General features: G+C 36.1%; 1 protein-coding gene across 1 annotated transcript in view; it reads right to left on the bottom strand.

Moving 5' to 3' along the window:
• Positions 1-15931: 15931 nt before the first annotated feature.
• LOC135079478 (limbic system-associated membrane protein-like) overlaps positions 15932-20152 on the bottom strand; it is a 95368-nt gene continuing 91147 nt past the window's right edge. Inside the window, exon 7 of the mRNA XM_063974136.1 lies at positions 15932-16149. Within this exon, the coding sequence (XP_063830206.1) occupies positions 15932-16149 (218 nt within the window). The remainder of the gene's footprint in view (positions 16150-20152) is intronic.

Genomic DNA, 20152 nt, shown 5'->3' with positions numbered 1-20152 from the left:
ACACCTTGTCACATCGATCAACATTGATTAACGCACAATGGATGTGTGTTTCAACTATCTAAGCCGAGATGGCGCTGAGGTGCAGCTGAAAGCCGGAGCTGGGAGCGCAGTCAACGCCCGAGCATCATTCGGCAACTCCATCGATTCACGATCAGACGCGAACCACTTATAATTTGTATTTATTATATATTCAAAGCACTGTAAAGTAATTAAAGTCTATAGTATATTTTAATAAATCTACATCATTGAAGATTCCCGTATACCTACACTACCCTGGAGAGGACACAAGTCAGGAGGCAGAAACCAGAATCAGTCAGGCCACACACACATACATCAACACGTACACTAAATACGATAAGGTTCTGGGTTAGATCCTCAGATGGGACGCATAACGTATAAAATCAATTTATGTATTTGTTTGACATTTAAGGGTAAGTATTTTGTAAAAATAACTTTCACCAGAAACAGACGACATGTTAATATTTAGAATAATAATATGTAATTCTTTAGATGTATCAAGTCCCTAATCTTATTGGAAACGTTACACAATTTAATATGTACTTACTAAGGAACGACCTTATCGTTCTAAGTATCTCAAAAACGCTTCCAAATAGGCATTCTATAAAAACAAATCACCACACAAATTTCCTAAACGATCTCAACGGAGCTGAGCTTAAAGTATTACGGCATCAGAATATAATAACACTCTTAAAACGTAATAACCTTCAGAGAATCGCGGGCACACAAGAAAAATTTAATTATATCATTCGAAAGTAAGCATTTCAAGTTTGCCAATATTGAGACAATGAAATTCTGAAATTGTATGTCGGCACGCAAATTGAAGGCCCGCACAAAGGCGGTTTGCGAAAACCCCGGAAAATTAAAGAAATGTGAGAGATACAAGCCGCGCTTCGAATTTATTGAAATAATTCCCACTTGCTGCGTGCCTGTGGTTCTTTATTCCTTGAGCTCTCCCTCTCTCTTTCAATTTCACAGTGCAATTAAGACAGCACACTTAGCGATGAAAAGGTATTCCGACGCTTTTAACGCTCCTACATATTCATATTATTGCCTCTCCGAAGCGTTTAAATGTTAAGCAAATATTTTTACAACTTCCCTATTCCTCAAGCATTTATTTTTGAATTTCGATACAGCGTTATCTTGGCTATAATTTACATAATACAAATTGGTAACGAAACGCGTTGCCAGAGCGTTTAAAATGTATTTACCGTTATTATTGTGAGCGTATTGCAATTATAATAAGATAGACGATCAACAAATGAGGTTGAAAATAGATACGAGTATTTACTAAGCTATTAATAATTTAGATGATTCTAATCAAACTGGGATTAGACTTGTAATTAAACGTTTAAATTAGGCCTTTGTTTGTGCATTAAAATGTAATTGTTCTGGCAATAAAAAAATGGAAGGATGATTTTCAAATCTCGTTTAACCATGTAACAAAAGAAGGAACACGATTTAAAATAAGGACGCATCTCAAAATAAAGAAGAACGCCTCCATTCGATCCGCATAAACGTCTCGGAATTGTTTTCGAATGCGAAAAGAGGCGAGCGTAGTTTTTAAGAAAATTTTTATGTTAACTTAGTTGAAAGTTTACAAGCTCCGCGGGACTGGATCACCCTGAATAATGTAGTGGGTGGGGGCAAATGCGATTCGCGCTTAGCGTTTGAAACTGCTTTAAAGTCAGCTCATATAAGGCTTCTTACGATCCGATGCATTTTCGATACGTCACGTACAAAAGTTGCCGAGTGGAGCGCATCGTGGACTAGTGCTGGTAGTGCATTATCGTCTTGTCAAAATATCAACATGTTTGATGGTAACATAATATTTTCGTTACAAACTTTGTTCCTTGATTAACGCAAAATTTCCTTATTAGTAAGGCTTTCATCTAGAGAGGATTTTATATTATGACGCGCTGAAACTGAAAAGTGAAGCTGTACATTTTGTATGTGTTATCGTAATGTGTGTGGTCGCAATGCGTCTTCGCGATTTTATTAGGTAAGTGGATATTACTACAGGTTTAGCCTATGTTCACCTAAAACAATGTAATTTAGTGAAAAATGTTCTCTTCTTAAAGTATGGTTAGGTATAGAACATTAATCTACCTTTAAGGAGTTGGATTAGTAATATTGTGCTATTCCTCTCTGCTTTTTTTCTATTTAGCCATTTTGTTTTATATCTATGTAAGAACGATCTAAGTAAGATAATCATCTGCCGATGTTTTCCCAGCACTGGCTGCAGTTTTCAAGTTCGCCTTTAGCTACAAGACATTAGCGGATAACAAGCGATGTTCGCGACTGGATGCATCAACTCCGGCTAACAACTCTTGTGTAGCTACAAACTGAGCTGATGTGTTTGGGACTTGTATAGAATAATAAACGTATTCAATCAGGTTTGATAGTAATTAAAAGTTCGATAATCAACATCATAATCTATGTTACAAAAAAAGAAGATAAAATAATCTTTATTTTTGTTTGTTTGGGCTAAACTCCGAAACAGGTGGATCTAGTTTGACTAGACTTTTATTGGCAGACTACCGGCCGCCCGCGACTTCGTACGCGTGGATCCCGTTGTACCCCCTTAGGGGTGGAGGTTCGTAAAATCCTTTCTTAGCGGATGCCTACGTCATAACATCTACCTGCATGCCAAATTTCAGCCCGATCTGTCCAGTGGTTTGGGCTGTGCGTTGATAGATCACTAAGATTTCAGTCAGTCACCTTTGAGTTATACAGGTTGGAATTTTGTAATGCCACCTGGAGGAAAAGTACTCTTAATACTGTAGATAGAAAATTTTACTCAAAGAAAACATTCCTGTATTTTTGAAAAGAAAAATAACTGCATTAATAGATTTCCGATTTTTTTTTGAAAATTTACCACCATACCATACAATTTTCTTTAAATAATTACAATTATTTAAGAATTCATGGTTTTCCTTTCATTTGATTTATCAAGATTGTTAGAGAGATTTCGTCCTTATACTTAACCCTAACGATTGATGCAATAAAAATACAGGATGTAATTTTTAACAGATTTGAGTTGGTTCGATTCTCGGGTCTGGCAAGCAAATTTTAGGAAATCTTTGAATGTGGTTCTGTTTCTTTTCAAAAATAAATGAATGTTTTCTTTGAGTAGTATAGAGTTTTTCTATCTACAGTATTAAGAGTACCTTCCCTCCAGGTGGCATTACAAAATTCCACCCTGTATATTTATAACAGCCGTTGATACTTGTATGTGAAGTGACTCCATAGCCTCCTTTCATTTAAAATGGATTTCCTTTCGCAACCCATGTTAATTCACAGTTTCAAAATCTGTGTCACACAATGCCGCGGGAAATTAAATGTAACTGTAAATAGCAATCGAATTCATTAATAATTGGATGCCGAAAAGTCAAGGACCAAATAGGAAGAATATTGGGATGGAAGTCTGCATTTTTACTTTTTATATTAAAATGCAATGTACATAATAATAATTAAGGTTTTCTTGAGATTAACATACATTTATGGCAGATACTTAAATCGTTTTATCAAGAATTTTGTCTTTCCAGTTTTCCTATCAGTTATGGATATTTTTTTTCTTTGTAGATACATAAGGAGTGACCTAGGGCATTGAGGTAGAAAGACTACGCACCCGTGAGCGCGGTCGTTTCTCCATGGAGGGATGACCTGATTAATAATACAGGTTTAAATTAACTGAAGCATCTTTAAATTTGAACCGGAACGTTTTTTACTGATAGAAACTATGTATGTAGATATTTTAGACTTCGTGGGTCGAAAAGCCGTAAGTAACAAAATGGCGATATTGTGTAAAACACACCATGTTATTTAAAAACATTTATTTTATAAACTCACAAAAGATTGTAGCTGAATTCTTTGTCAGAAAGCCGGTATTGACAGTTAAAAAGGCCGAAATGCACATTTTCCATACTTCAAAATATCTTTTAGATGTCGCTCCTGTAAAATTGATAAAAATCAGTTACGTCTTTTCGTGATTCGACCCACGACTGCTTTTGCTCGGGGAATTCATATTCTTGCTTGAGGGAACGATATGGACTTTCAACGACAAACTGAATTTCATGCAACTAGACTCTAGGGAAAAGGCTAGTCCTAGAATAACGGAAACTTTACCCAATGCCGTCTTTTGATGGATTTTTGACCCACACGATAAATCCGATCATAAATCTTGCGGTAGGAATAACTTACTTTTTATGAGAACTAAAAGTATACCCACTGGCAACCTTACCACGACTTCCAAGAATATCCGACTCGCACAACTTTGAATAATAAGTTCCTGGGAATTCTTATGATACGAGTAACTCCGCATTATAACATTTTAGATGGAAACATTATTACGATAAACCACTTATGAGAGAGGTTTTTGCAAAAGAATTCTTACACGTACATAAAGCTAGCGAACACACGTGCGAAATTGAAGCTTGGTAAGTATGTTATTGTTCTAATAATAATTGTACGAAAATAAGGCAATAAATAAACAAAATCGTTATGAACGACTGGGAATAAGAGTTGCGAGTAGTGCTGCTGGTAGCAGTAACAAATTAGTAGTATCACGAAGAAATATAAATCATACCACGAGTTGACGGCGAGCTTGTGATAGTAATGTTGGGAAAACTAATTTCAAGGCAGACATCCTTAACAACTATACTAATATATCCTCTGGGCTTATGGTCTGGGGCAATTGATTTAGGCAATGCAATGTCACAAACAAAACTATACTGACTAACATTCAATCAGGATTTAACTATATTTTTAATAAAATTGTAATAGTTTAGGCTTAGATTCATTTGCATGATTTTTACAACAACTGCTTGGCAATATTCCATGTTGTGTATACATGCTTTGGGATAATGTCTGGTTTTGCTTTTTATTTCATATTGTCATTGTATTGCTTAGGACATTGTCCTGTTTTGTATACGTAATAAAATAAATAAATAAAATTCGCCATTCTTTTTTTTTCGAAGTGAAATAAGGTTGAGTTCACCAAAAGTTATTGTTCCAAATTTTCATAGTCTCTAATTTACAAAACTGGCAAAGTCTATCACTTATAACTCTTTTGCTCGCAAACATTGTTTAATAAAACCTAAAAAACCTACGAATTCGTGGACGAAATCTAATTTTCTCTGAAAAAACATAGTGGAACAAGCCATTATGAATGTAAAAGTTTTAACTACATTTCATTTTAAGTTATTAACGAGATTTACAACTGTAGTGATTTAAATCAGTGATAAGTCATTGATGTTAAACTTCGCAGTGTAATTTGTTCGTGGAATATCAGTCGTTTCTTTGATGTTATTGTTATATTCTATTAAAAACGAGGTATTAAGTTATCGTGAATTTACTTTCACTTGAGAGTTAAATTGATTTTGAAACTTAGAAATATTTTAGTTAATGCTACAGTCTGCTTTAGTTTGGAGAAACGTTTTTATGAAGATGTCATTGACATTAGTCCCTTTTTTGGCCTTGTATTAAATGCAAGACCAGAATGGTGGTGGTGGCATCTATCATGCCGTATTGATGCAAGGTTATGTTCTACTACGAGTAAAATCGACTTTCCTGAGATATCGCCTCATATATTAAAGATCGCTGACTTTGACTATTTGATTTGACTATACACTGTTGTTGCAAAATAACACCTACTACAACTATTTAAAAGCCACAGTTCACCTTGATGTGCTATCGTTTGTACAAATAAACGTATCTCAACATTTAAATGTAATCTACTGAAGCGGCGAACTTCCAAATAGAAACAAATACCCTCCGAGCTGTAATACTTTAAGATATTAAATCCGAAGCGACGGAAATCCTGATAAACGACGACGAATCGCGTTAAGGATGATTTTTGGGAATTGTTGAAATTTAAAAAGTTTCGGCCGCTCACCCAACTCGGCAAGACACTAATTGCATGCTCGTTCAAACTCTGATTTTGCCTCTTAACGAATATTACTCTTCAAACTGTTTGTAAGCTCAATAATTATGAGTTGGAATTGTGTTTCGCGGCCGTTGTAGCTCACCGTCGTTACCTAACCACGTTTGGTACACAAGTTTTAATTTCGCAATTAACTTGTTTAGGTAAACAAGTTACTGTTAATTGTGAATTCAGGTAGACTTCAATAAACTATGAGGATATCAGACTCAATTTGAATATTATTTTCACATTAATCGGTTCACACTTCATACCGCGACACCTTCCCTTTCTCTAAGCTTAAAGTTTAATTAGTTTTTAAACTTTCGCATAATAACGCGAAGGCTGTAACAACTGTCACAGCCCTATGGTGTCGCCATAGGCATCCAAGCATACACCATAGGTTACAGAAGTACTCGTAAGTAGGTGGTACTATTAGCAACAAAAATAATTAACACAATCATTTTTAGCTACATACCTTTTCCGTTAATCCAACCTCCTGGCTGACTGGAACAACAATATTCGGGAGATCCGAATGAAAGGCAGATTCATCTAAATCTACGCCTATATTGCACCAAGCCAATCACACACTACACTGACTGTGTCCATATTCTGTACTGTACACTTCCTATTACACTGTATTCCAGAGCCTTTTCATACGCACTGTATAGTTTGAAACCATTTTTTCCAATTATCATTTAATACTAGCCGTGCCCGCGACTTCGTACGCGTGAAAACCCGTTTTCGCAACATTTTTCATTTTTAATCTGCTCCTATTGATCGTAGCGTGATGTTGTATAGCCTTCCTCGATAAATGGACTATCTGACACTGAAATAATTTTTCAAATCGGACAAGTAGTTCCGGAGATTAGCTCGTTCAAGTAAACAAACAAACAAACTCTTCAGCTTTATAATATTAGTATAGATAGTATACATTTCTTTATTAACAGCTTTTCGCGCACTTCACTCATTGCTCTACCCTGAAAGTTGAACGTAAAAGTCAAACGTAACACTTATGACGTTTCAACATTCCCGTAACAAAAACACGACCAATCCAGAGATATGCATTAAATTAAAGAGTTATCTGGAGGGCGCAAATTTTCCAACGGAATTATGTGAGCCCGGGCTAAATTACTCGTATATTTCATTTGTAATTATGCTTTTTGCACGACAGCGGGGGCAGGACATTAGCTGACCCATTAGTGAGTAACTTGACCCCTTCGCTTGGTTGCCTAGCCGCTAAAATTATTATTAATTATCGTGCCATTAACGATGTACGTACAGGCTTTTTATCGTCATGCTTTTATTTATTGGGTCAATCTTTATTACATGGTATTTTTAGACTCAGGCCGGTATTTAAAAGCTCAAAACTGTATTCATCCTCAATCATAGATTCTGTATTGTGATTGTTCTAAATATTGAAACTGGGTATTTGCCACCACTCCCTAATAATTCTAAAGCACAACTTTTTTAAAAAGGCTTTCTTCATACTGGTCTTAAAAACCAAATTAATTTTAAATTACCTGTAAATCAAGATTTTTGGTTGCATTGTAATTGAAAACGTCACTTTGTTGAAATCTATTAAAGAGTCTCGTTTTGACAGTTTTATAAAGTACCTACTTACTTACGTCAATTGATTGGTGGGGGTAAATAACCCTATTGAAAATGAAAAGCCCTAATCTAAGCTTTTAACTAAATCCAGTTATGAGCTAATTCTATAACCTAGCGTTCTTTAATATGCATTTTATTTAATGTCTCTATATTCAAACGTAGGTAAAGAAAAACTAAGATATAATTGCATGTGGGTGCATAAAAGGATCGCAATACACTTCACATTGATAACTTCAATGGGACGTGAGTGAAAGGCTCAGAGCAACACGCCTAATTACTGTGACGTGGCTGCGATCCTTAGGCGAAGATTGGGGTTGCCATGTCAAGATGGTTATTGATCAAGAAATACCTAATGACGCGTATAGAGTAGATTCTGAGAATTCCGAGAATTTCGAACTGTGTTACAGATTTTGAGAGAAATACATGGATGAATTTAAGGTTACGAGAAAGACTGTATCCAGAAAGTTACCAACCGGCTAATCTGGACATCGTTGAAGGAGGCCTATGTTCAGCACTGGAAGTCCTGTGGCCAGTACGGGAATAATGATGATGCATTTCTACCTACAAAACATTATTGATGCTAATCTTTTTTTTATTAATAAGAAGTCTGGACGCTGGCCAACCAGGCAACATGGAAAGCATTGGGTGAGGCCTATGTTCAGCAGTGGACGTCCTAAGGCTGAGATGATGATGATGAATAAGAAGTCACTTAATTCGTTTAATACCTATGATAGAGGCATTCACGCAAAAGGCCAGAAAGTTTTGGCGATGTACTGTCGACACGGCTAAACGATGTGGCCTCTTAGGTGCTTGTAATAGGGATGATTTTTCAGCAAAAAATTACAGTCTGATTTGTCTGTGCCATTATCTCAAGCAACTTGAGCCCATTACGTACCAACGTTTTAGCTCACCTGAGCGAAAATTTATTTTACACAACCTCATTAACATAAAATCCGTAATTATTTATTTAAACTCGAAGGGTGTGTTTTAAAAGCTTTGTTATACTCGCAGTGGAAGTTGAAGTTAAATTCAACAGCCCCAAGCAGTAAATACTGTAATAACAATTTGATAATAAATATTATAGCGAACTGAAAAACGCCTTGAACATTTTAGTGTTACTGAAAAATCTTTCAGTCGGTACCGATCGTATTGTACAGCTACCAGCACAAACCAATGAGGGTTTTCGCTATTGAAAAATCCGCCAGATGGCAATACGTAGACGGGAGGTCCAAATGCTGCATGATTGGTTATTTTTGACATGGCATTGACAGATATGTAATCGCGAAGACCCTCATTTGAAGAAAAATCACACCATAAAATAATATCATACAATCAATCAATCATCAATTATGATGACGTGACTTAGGTCACATAAGATGCTTGACGAGAAGATACTTACTACATCATATGCTTTAATAACACAAATACAAAAAAAAATTCGTTAACTTAATGTTGGGTTGCACCACTTAACGTTGACCGTAATTTGACGATAACCGGTGTTTTTTGTATGGAGGCTGACAGATTTTTACGTTTGTTTAAGTTAAAGTAAGAGGGTGCATCCCAGCCTAATACCCGTATTCACAAACGATACTTGCTTTAAGTGAAGCAGCAAATCGAACGCACAGCGTTGAATAGAGCTTTGTGATTGGTTCGTGTGTCATTATGTGCGTCCACGCGCACTGTGAGACCTCATAGTAATGTTTGTGAATACGGGCGTAAATCTCGAATTGTTTTTTCTTCACAGGAACATGCTAAAGTAGGGAAATGCTTTCATTTATTCTCTTTTACATATTTCTAATTATGGAATTGTTTAAATAGAAGAGGATAAGCAAACTAAAAATGATTAACAGATTTACAGATCCCGGTATCTACGAGTAGTCTAGACTCGCGAAATCAGCTTTTAAAGTACGTAGCAGGAAATCTGAGAAGCGGATTAGTAAGAGTAGGTATACCTACTGAATTATGTAGATACGCTGGTAACTGTTTTAAGCAAATATTTTGAAAGGCTTTTTAGTCTTAGACAATTTTCTGTTACATTGTTTTTATTTAGACATCTACATCGATTTATAATAATATGTTGACATCATCGTCATCATCATTCCAGCCACAGAACGTCCACTGCTTAACATAGGCCCAATGATTTACAGTTTGACAGGTTGGTAACGGCTAGCATCCAGCGCCTTCCTGCTACCTTTATGAGGTCGTCTGTCCACCTTGTAGGTGGACGTCTCACGCTGCGCTTTTCGGTCCGTGGCCTAGCTCCACTCCAGAACCTTGCTTCCCAATCAGCCGTCAGTTCTGCGTACTATGTGCCCTGCCACTTCAACTTGCTAATCCTTTGGGCTATGCCACCAACTTTAGTTCGTTTACGAATCTCCTCATTCCTGATTCGATCTCGTAAAGAAACACCGAGCATAGCCCTTTCCATAGTACACATAGAATATGTTGACAATCGGACCCATTTCTCCATTTGTCAGAATGCGTCCGGCGTTCACATACGAGTACAATGCCAGCCGAGGTGTAAATCAATTTGATTCCTGCCGCTACCATAAAACGACCCCCAAATCTCGGTTCAAATTCAAGCACTTTAAACCTGGATTAGTTAAATTCTAGTACATGTCTAGACCAATCCCAAGTTAATATAATCCTTTAGAGTAGATTTATAATTGAGTCTCACCTACGAGTTTTATTGATAGGTTTATCAAACAAGCTGATTGCCTTGGAAATTAGCTAATTTATCGAGTTTCTGGTGATATTACTAAACGTTACACAGCTTGTCTTAGTTAGTAAGTAGAACAAGGTTCTCATAATCACGACTACAAAAACTGGAAATTTTCATGAATCTACCTGTCGGATGAAATATTGTACGCGGAGCATTTTATTTGTTATTTTTTTCTTCGGTCCCTTTTTCGTCAGACGATAAGAGACAAGATAAAGGCACAAAAGGGTCGGAATCACAAAGGGCAACGGAATAATGACGTAAAATTTTTGGCATAATTTTAATTAAACGCTAATTTGTGACATTCGCAAGCCGGAAAATTGGCCTTTGTAGTAACATTTTCTGGGAACGAAGACAAGAATTGTATGTGAACTGAGAACAATCCCCGTATGTATAATGTCAGCAGAAACAGAGTAATTGAAATTGAGGCCTTGTCAGCGCAGAATTAATGAAAGGGCTTTTTAGCGTTAATCTTCTGATATAAAATTTAGGCTTGGAATATTCTGATGTGTTTGATAATAGAAGAACAATGGATTCATCCAGTAAACTGAAATGGATCTGACGGGTAAATTAGGTTCACGATAGCTTTTGAAATTGATTTTAGGACATTATTATTTGAAACATGAAAATGGATAATACGCTAAGATATATTGTATTATTTATGATGAAGTAGGTATACTTGAACTTGTACAAAAGTAAACACAAAATTCCGTATTTTACAAAACTTTCGTTGTACTTGTGGTTTGCAGCGCAGGGGTTCTATAACTTCCTAACCGAATTCATAATATCGCGGAGATTTTGCGAAACTTTTCTGTGGAATAAAGCTTTTTCAGTCGACATGTTGATGTCCGCATAAATTAGAAGAACAAAAGAATTCTTCGAAAACATTAATTTTACATGAGTTTTGAAAAGGTTCCAGTTTTTCATCTTGCGCGATAAAACAATACCTTCAAGTCTTGCCGTGATTTGTCGATATTAATATTTTGGGAAACTTCGTGAAAAGAGAACCCATTGATTTTACGTTACGGGTAGCAACGAATTTGATTAAATTACTAACTTATTTAATCTGAATCTTTCATTTGTATTCATCATCATCATCATCATTTCAGCCATAGGACGTCCACTGCTGAACGCCTCCCCCAATGCTTTCCATGTTGATCGATTGGTAGCGGCCTGCGTCCAGCGTTCATTTATATTAACTAACATTATTGACCTCATAATTATCGCCTAGGTATCTATAAAGGTAGTTTGTATATTGGGGCTTCCAATAAAACTAATTATTGTTAAATTTCTCGTGCCAAGTAAAAAGTGACTGAAATATAGAAAGCTTTTATCGAATCATCGAATATTCCGGTCGTCGCAAGTTTTTGAGTGTTTTCTATTTTAACGGTCGCCCCCAGAGAGTGGTTATTCGAGTTTATCTGGCTAATCGATTGGACCAACTCGCATTGCTGGCTTATCGAATTAGCTACACGAGTATTTTCGCTCGATTGAAAAAGGGAAACGATTGCACTAAAGTGGAAAGATCGGCCGTCCAGCGTGTACAGATGAACAAAACAACAGGAAAAACACAGACAAAAATGTACCTTAAATAAAATAATGGGAACAGCTGCCTGTGATTTATCAGCTGGAAAAATCGTTTAAGGAATCCGAGAGCAACTGAACTACGAGTAAGCCCGAAACTAAGCCGGGCTTGTTTGTGCTTGGGCAATTATAAATAATACTTAAAACATAATACATACCTACCTACTAACGACTGCCAAAAATGCCTGCTCTTTGTAGAAAAATTGTCGTGCTTACCTTACAAAAAGTCTCCAGGTTAATTTGAATCCCTGCTGGCGTTGTGGTCCGGTGCCCGAAACATCTGGTCAGGTAGCTGCCACGTGGGTAGCAAGTGGCAACATTAGTTGTTTTAGACCAAGGGCCTTAATGTGGATTTATATCAAACGTATTCAATATCGACTGCGTAAAATATGACATTAAATGTATGACGGATTGTACAGCGGATACTTTCAATAACTAAAATCTTATAGACTTTTTTTACGCTCTCGATATCGAATACGTTTGATATAAAATCAAAAACCTGATTAAACTTAGGTACGAGTGTTATTGTCATTTCTTTTTTTTTCTTTTCGGCATTGTTGTCTGATGGTCAAAGATAATCTATGGTTCATTACACTCACCTAGAAACTGCTCGGTGAAATTCGTTGAATTCCTCCACGATTATGTTAATTTATGAAAATGATGACCGTTTTCACGTGGCCGAATGCCTAATTTGCTTAGACTGTGTAAATATTTAAAAATGTATCCTGTAGCGTTGACATTTCTGCGAATCCGCACTCCAATATCATAATTTATCGTCCAACTTTTCTATTTATTTGCACAATTGACGGTCGAAAAACAACTTTTCCATCGACATTAATTTTGCTCATGCTCTTAATTTGGATGGAGTTCTGAAACGTTTGACCTGTTTCTAATTTATCAGATTAAAAGTTGCTTATTTGACAGTAGCCATCGCTTGATGAATTGCGCTTGAAAACGTTTATTGGGACGAGATAAAATCTGTATTTTAACGGCCTGGCTGGATGAGTTTAAAATAGATTATTAATATTATCGGGAAGTAGGTGCGGATTTATGTAATCTGTAATACTCTAAGGTATGTCTCGAGGTGTAATAGGAGCTCATAAGGTCTGAGACGTGGGTGTCTGACTTTAGTTTTAGTTGATTTAATCAATAGGTACTATTGTTTATTGTTAGCTATACGTACATGAGTGACGACCTGACATAATAACTAGGTAAGGTACATATTTACTAGCGTGTGGAGTAATATGAGTAGGTATTGTGTACCTTTCATTGTTATTGAATGCTATAATTAGATTAAAACGAGTTTCTATTTTGTTACTTGAACTTGCTCTCATGTTTCTTCAATAAGAAATGTAATAAAACTGCGTATAACACGTAAAACGTTTTTATTTACAAAATATTTACAATTTTATGCTATTTCTTTACAACTTACACCGAATTCTTATTCCTAAACGACTTATCGGTATCAGTTGAATATGATCTTTGGTAGATTAACATTTATCTGAAAAACAATTTACGTAGAGTTATTTTAAGGTGGATATTTGCTCATCGGGAGCATTTGCCTCAGCGTAAAGCCTTGCTCTCATTCCTATTCCATTTCTTAGGGCCACAAGGTTGCTGAGATTCGTGAAGCATTATGGTTGTGTTGGATAGTTGACACCATTAGTGTAGTATAGCACCTACACTTTCACAATTGTTATATATCTGGGAATTCATATAAAGTTAGTTTGCAGCTCAAGTAACACGTGAAAACTACCCAATTCACGCTGTACGTAGGATAGGTACGGCTATAGATTGACCAATCATGAGCTACTATAGTATGACTAGTGTCTCCGATTACAGATAAACGCGTTTCATCCGTTTTACCACCCTGAATATTGTAGAGTCCACAACATATCAACTATTTTTGTTGCAAAATTACCCCTATTCCCACTCCATAAGATGAGCTGTTCAGCTGTCGTCTTTACGTTCACCAAGTTTCAGCCGCCCAAGACCTGAACGCCCTTTTAGAGCTTGTCAATGGTATCCATTTCTTTTGCTCGCTTACGAGTACAATCGCTTCCAGTGAGCAGTCCCTTAACATAGTCCCGTATTTATGGAATATAGCATTTACAAAAAGATATTTATTTACAATACCAGTAGTTTACTAAATGATATCGTACAGCTAACATGTTAACGAAGTTTTTCGTTTGACGAAATTAACATACATTTAAACACTAAACAAGTTTAAGATATTCCATTACCCATGTCATGGTACTTAGTTATCGTACCTATTCGCTCTTTTTAAAAGCCTAAGTAATTTTTTACAAAAATTATGGACCTAAATTTCGTAATCTGTAAAAAGCTTTGTGGAAAATAGGTTACGTAAACAAAGTAACACAAAACCTTAAAGACTGTCAATAACTAAATGGAAACGCGATGAAGGTTGGCCTTCGGATAAAATAAGGTCCAAATTTTTCACAACAAAGGTCGATTGGAAAACTTACTTATTTACCTAGCTGGTGGACGAACAAAGCATAAACCGAAAGTCGGAAATCTGAGTTGGCTCGCGCCCATATTCACAAACGATTCTTGCTTAAGTGACGCAGCAAATCGAACGCACAGCGTTAAATAGAGCTCTGTGATTAGTTCATGTGTCACCCTGTGCGTCCACGCGCACTGTGAGACCTCATAGTAATGTTTGTGAATACGGGGCGTCAGTGAATGTGGCGCATACTAAAGTATTTTATAGCGCAGTGTAAAGTTTACACACCATAGACTCATCAGCGACGAGAAATATTACAATCCGATCGAGCTAATTGCGCACCACTCTGGAATGCGACTCTCCCTCGCACTCACCCGCACCTCCCCGCGTTCACCCCGTACGTACCAGAGCGTCGATGTGACGTCACGGCTGCCAGGTCCGCAGTTAACTTGATCGGGTTGTACTTCTGGTCTTATGGCTCTTTCTAAAGTATGTATTGTATTGGCCCGAAGCTTATTCAAAACTGATTTTTGTTTAATAAGTAATGTGCATTTTCAGAAGTAAATAGGTAGGTACTTACATAAAATTAAAATTTAACGACCAGTCTGTTTTTATGCTTTTTTCATTTGCGCAGTTAACTCGATCGGGTTGTACTTCAGAGGTGGAATTGTGTAAAGCAATCGTAATCATTTGACAGTTCATAACGTACGATAACGTCAGTTAAACAAAGCGTTTGACAGAATAATCGTACGTTATGAACTGTCAAATGATAACGATTGCTTTACACAATTCCACCTCTGGTCTTCTGCACTCTTCTGGCTCTTTTTAAAGTATGCAATGTATTGCCCGAAGCTTATTTAAAACTATTTTTTGTTAAGTAATGTGCATTTTCAGAAGTAAATAATACTTACATACAATTAAAATTGAACGACCAGTCTGTGTTTATGCTTTTTTCGCTATCCAAGAAGAGACTTCGTCTCCACCTCCACCGAGGTTCAACACAAGCAAAGCTGCGAACAATTATTTGGGGTAATTATTTCGTATTGTTCAAGGCGTCCATTGGAAATACTTTCCCAGTCTGCAATCCCTAGATTGTTCAATTTTCGTATTTATTTATTAAGTTGGAGATGTTTCAAAACTTGCGAACTTGTAATGAAAGAGTTTGTTGGAAGCAATTCAAATGTTGCGAAATCTTTATCTTAATCAGTGGAATTGATAATTATTATTTGTTTCTCGGCAAGAAGGAGTCTCCTCTTTGCCCACCCTTTGTATTTTTACAATTATTTATGTTAGCTCTGCTAGTTTCGTAAAATATTTTATTATAATCAACACAGTATGACATTTAAGTTATTTATATTGTATAATCAGTTATTTTACATTCATTGATATCTCACAACCGGTAATTTTTAGGAAACGCAATTCGAAACGAACTCATTCATTTTTTACGATGTAACACAATATTACTGTCTTGTCAACTGCATTTTACATATAGCTACTTCATAATGCAACGAGCACTATGACAGACTTAGTACTTTAATTCGTTTTTATGATGTAAATCTAACTAATTAAAATTTAATCCACGCATTTGATGCGTTAACTTCATTGGTGTCTCAGGTCATCTGGTTATAGAATTTGATTTGTAGAAAATGTATTGGGGTAAAAATAACTCTATAGGTAGGAGATGTAGCAGGTTGAGGATAGATCTGGCTTTGAGCATGGGGATGGCAGAGAGGAGTATCGTTGTGAGTGATGGGGCAGCTAGTATGATGCCGTGACTCTGCATGGCCGCTGGTCGCTCGCCGCTTACCACGTGGACTACTACTGACGCTGAATCTGTGGAAGAATGATTTTTGGTTTAGACGTGTTTGATTTAAATAATTCAATTTTTGATTTTGATTGATAAAAGATACATGGTAATTTTGAAAATTAAATGGTTTTTTTCGTACTTCTATCGTGTTGAGGACCGTAAGTTATTGTATCTTTAAATAAATAGAAAGTTGTTACTGATGATTTCTTTTAAACCATAAAACACAAATTTATGGATTAATTTATACTCAAAGGATTTAAGCAGGTCCTCGTTACATAATATCTGAAGGTACAAGTACTATTTAGTATCGTTTAGGTACGATTGTTTAGGTAGAATATATTTCAGTTTTGCAAGATAGGGATATTTCACGTGAGAATCCTATTGCTGCCGATAGTGTATATGCAAATGAATGACCGGTAACAATAAATTGATAAGACCTATAAAGCCTAGCTTAATAACTAGTGAATAAACGTATCTTCAAAGTTCCAAACGTCGCGAATAATGAATTATTAAATTTAATTTCAGTAACAGTTCATTCACCATGGTTCCCATTGATCAGCAGACCGCTTTTCATTATATGTATTAAAAACCAATCAAAAAAGTTTGTAAGTACGAGAACAACAAAAGGATTGTAAACTTTGGAAGTCTACTTTTAAGTCAAAAGTCGATACCAATTTCTGAGAAATTGTAATATTGTTCATTAAAAACTTTAATGAAAAATGTAATTAAAATTTGTACTGTTTACCAAGCTGAACCTGTGTATCTGTTACAGTCAAAACTGATAACCACCACTTTTGACTGGAAAAATCAGTCAAATGTGATATTGACCAAAGGCATCAGTCAAAACCACTTTGACTGCAAAGAATCAGTCAAAATTGCTTTCGTCTGATTTATACCATTTAGTAAATTATAAAAGTAATGAGAGGTAATTAATGAAAAATACCGCATGAAATTTTGTCTGTCACAGAAAAACTTAAGCGCGCGTCCCTTTTTTAACAACCGGGATAAAGACGTAATTTATCTTATGTCCTTTCCCGGGACTCAAATTATCTAGATACCTAACAGAAAGACATAGTTACTTTTGCATTTATAAATTAAGTAGGGATTCCCAACATTTAATTGAGAGCCAATATTAAATGTACTGTGTCCTTACCATGAGTTTACGTTAGGTGTACTCGCTAGCGACTGCGTAAAAAATGACATTACTTGTATGACATATTGTTCAGCGCCCCTAGCGGCTACTTTCAAGAAACAAAATCTTCATAGAGATTTTTGACGTACTCGCTAGCGAGCACACTAACTTATCGTAAACTCATGGTAGGTACACTGTTCAAAGTTAACTGCAGCAATGCGCGTTTCGTTTCGCTCGCCAACTGTTTCAATTTTCTACGGAATTTTATTCCGCCATCGTGTACAGTAAAAAGGCTGAATAAAACGGCGTTTCGTACTAGTCTGTTATTCATACGAGGAAGCCGCACTGAAGTTTATGAGCGAAGTTGTCTCAAGAGAACCGCACTCGCACTCGCATTCGTCCAGTGTGGACCACAATGGATGTAGTCCCAGTAGGATCACAGTTATACGTGAATAAAATAAGTGAAACTATTAATCGGTTAATTGTAATTAAAGGTGCAAATAACATTTGTTTTATTTCATACTTTTTTGAGTTAATGCTTAGAGGCTAAAGAGGCTGATAAAAGTAGCATTTACATTTTAGGTAGTGCAACTACCAACAGTATGTCAAAATGAATGCTCCTTTTGACAATCAATGTACAAAGGAACGATTTCTTTATTCACACTTATTGTGATGACGCAAATAGCTAGGACAAGCGTCGCCTTCTATTTTGAAAAAAAGAAAGATTTTTTTTTATTAAGTCCAAAATCCTTAGACTACAACATCAGTATAAGTACATAGTTTGTTTAATTTGAACCAAAATGGCAGCCACTCAGCATGTGTTAAGCATGCTCTAGCTTAGGACCTAGAGCATAACGCTGCATTCTGCGGCAGCCATATTATGTGAATAGACACTAACATTTAAGTTTCAACATTTTGATTTAGTGTATTTTTTTTTCTCGTTTTATGTGTATAGGCTACATGGCCTGATTCACCTGACTGCAAAATACATTCTTTGTCAAGGTAAAAAGTTAATCGTGTATTTAAATCTTCCCTTTGTAGAGAGGCGACACCACTGATATTTTGTCCCTTATGTAGGACCTCCTGCCCTCCAGAACTGCAGTGGCCAGCGCACTTACTTGCGGACAGAGTAGTTAGTTATTCATAAAATATCCGCTGAAAAGGGAATTTTGGAGCTCGGTATTCCCTAGCGAATGTGATTATAGTGGATATGATGTTTGGTTAGGCGATGCCCTTGCGGTAAAATGGTATTACATAGTTAGTTGTTAATGTTAGGAGTAATAAATGGTTTGATACTTTGTGACTACTATGTCAAAGTTTTACTTACTATGAAAGTTTTATGGCTTTTTAGTAGATTCAAAATCTAATAAGTAATCTTGCCTTAATTTTGCGATGTCCGTTATCATCTCAGATTGAAATGGTGGTATAGATACCCAGTGGTCGGTAAGGATAAATGGGACTTAATTGGACGGTATTCCAGAGCTTGATAAAAATATCTCTTAAGCCATGACAGAAAATAATGCAGTATAATACTTAGTGTCGTCCTAAAAAGTAACTAAATTATGTAAAACTTTGTTGCACCTAAATTGTTTCACCAAAAAACCTGAACTAAAAACAACTAACTAAAATTGTGTATAATATTTTAAAGTGTCACGAAAATAATTCACGTGGTAACAAGGAACTTTTACAAAAACCACATTATAATATTTTTAGGTCAGCAAAGCCAACCCCAGAGGCTGTAATTTGAAGTAAATTAGTGCTGGCAGTTTAATTAAGAATTTTTTCGTAACTAACGTTTATGTGCCGTGATGAATTACTTTGTTTTAGCAAACTAAATTGTGTTATTTTTGTGTGGGTTTTGACTAAAAAGTATGTGTAATGGTTGGCAACACTGCGGCGGCCATATTTAATCTGAACTGAGAGGAAGCGAAGGACTGACATTGTTGATTGTACAAGTTGTGATATCTTACGAAGAATAAAACCTCAAGTGTTAATAATAAAAGCAGCATTTTATTTAAATATCAGACCTACATATAATACATGGCGCAGTCGTCTTCAAGAACCATTAAGAAGTTATGAAAACTGACGAAAATCACGATACGAAAAACCACTCCAAACTCGTGCAAGAAACATTGCAAGAAACCGAAGAAATGGGGACTCCTCTCGAATTCAAAATGCCTCAACCACTTCAGATGGACTCTGTAGGTGACGTGGTTACGAGGTGGAGAAATTTTAAGCAACAATTATCAGTATTCCTGTTGGCATCCGGTTTGGAAAAAGTCACAGAAAAAAGAAAGTCCGCCATTTTACTGAACTGCATAGGCGAGGAGGGACAAAACATCTACTTCAATATATTAAAGAAATCAGAAGAAACACCTAAATATGAAGATTTGCTAAGAGAATTTGATACTTACTTTGAACCAAAGCAGAACGTGATCATAAGCACCTTCAACTTTAACAGCAGAAATCAGGAAGACGGGGAATCCTTTGACAGTTTCTACTCTGAAATAAGGAAATTGGTAAAGAACTGTCACTATGAAGACCAAGAAAACAGAATGCTAAGAGACAGAATTGTCATGGGTATCCGAGACAGGAACCTGCAAAGAAAACTCCTAGAAACTAATAACTTAACCCTGGAATCAGCACTGGACCAATGCAGAGCTGCGGAACTATCACGGGAACATATCAAGATCATTCAGAAGCAAGAAGAGTCACTCAAGGTCGATGCAGTTGTCCCACAAAACCCTAAAGTTAAGTACAATAGGTACAATTCACAAAGTAATTACAACAAAACTTTTTATCATTGCAAAAAATGTAACAGGGAACATGGCCCACGGCAATGCCCCGCTTATGGTAAAACTTGTTCACTATGTAATAAACTTAATCACTTTGCTCAA

The sequence above is a fragment of the Ostrinia nubilalis genome, chromosome 16 (assembly GCF_963855985.1).
Source record: "Ostrinia nubilalis chromosome 16, ilOstNubi1.1, whole genome shotgun sequence".
In the NCBI taxonomy this organism is placed as follows: Eukaryota; Metazoa; Arthropoda; class Insecta; order Lepidoptera; family Crambidae; genus Ostrinia; species Ostrinia nubilalis.
Note: the sequence above shows the minus strand (reverse complement) of the source record. Positions and strands in the feature narration are given on the sequence as shown.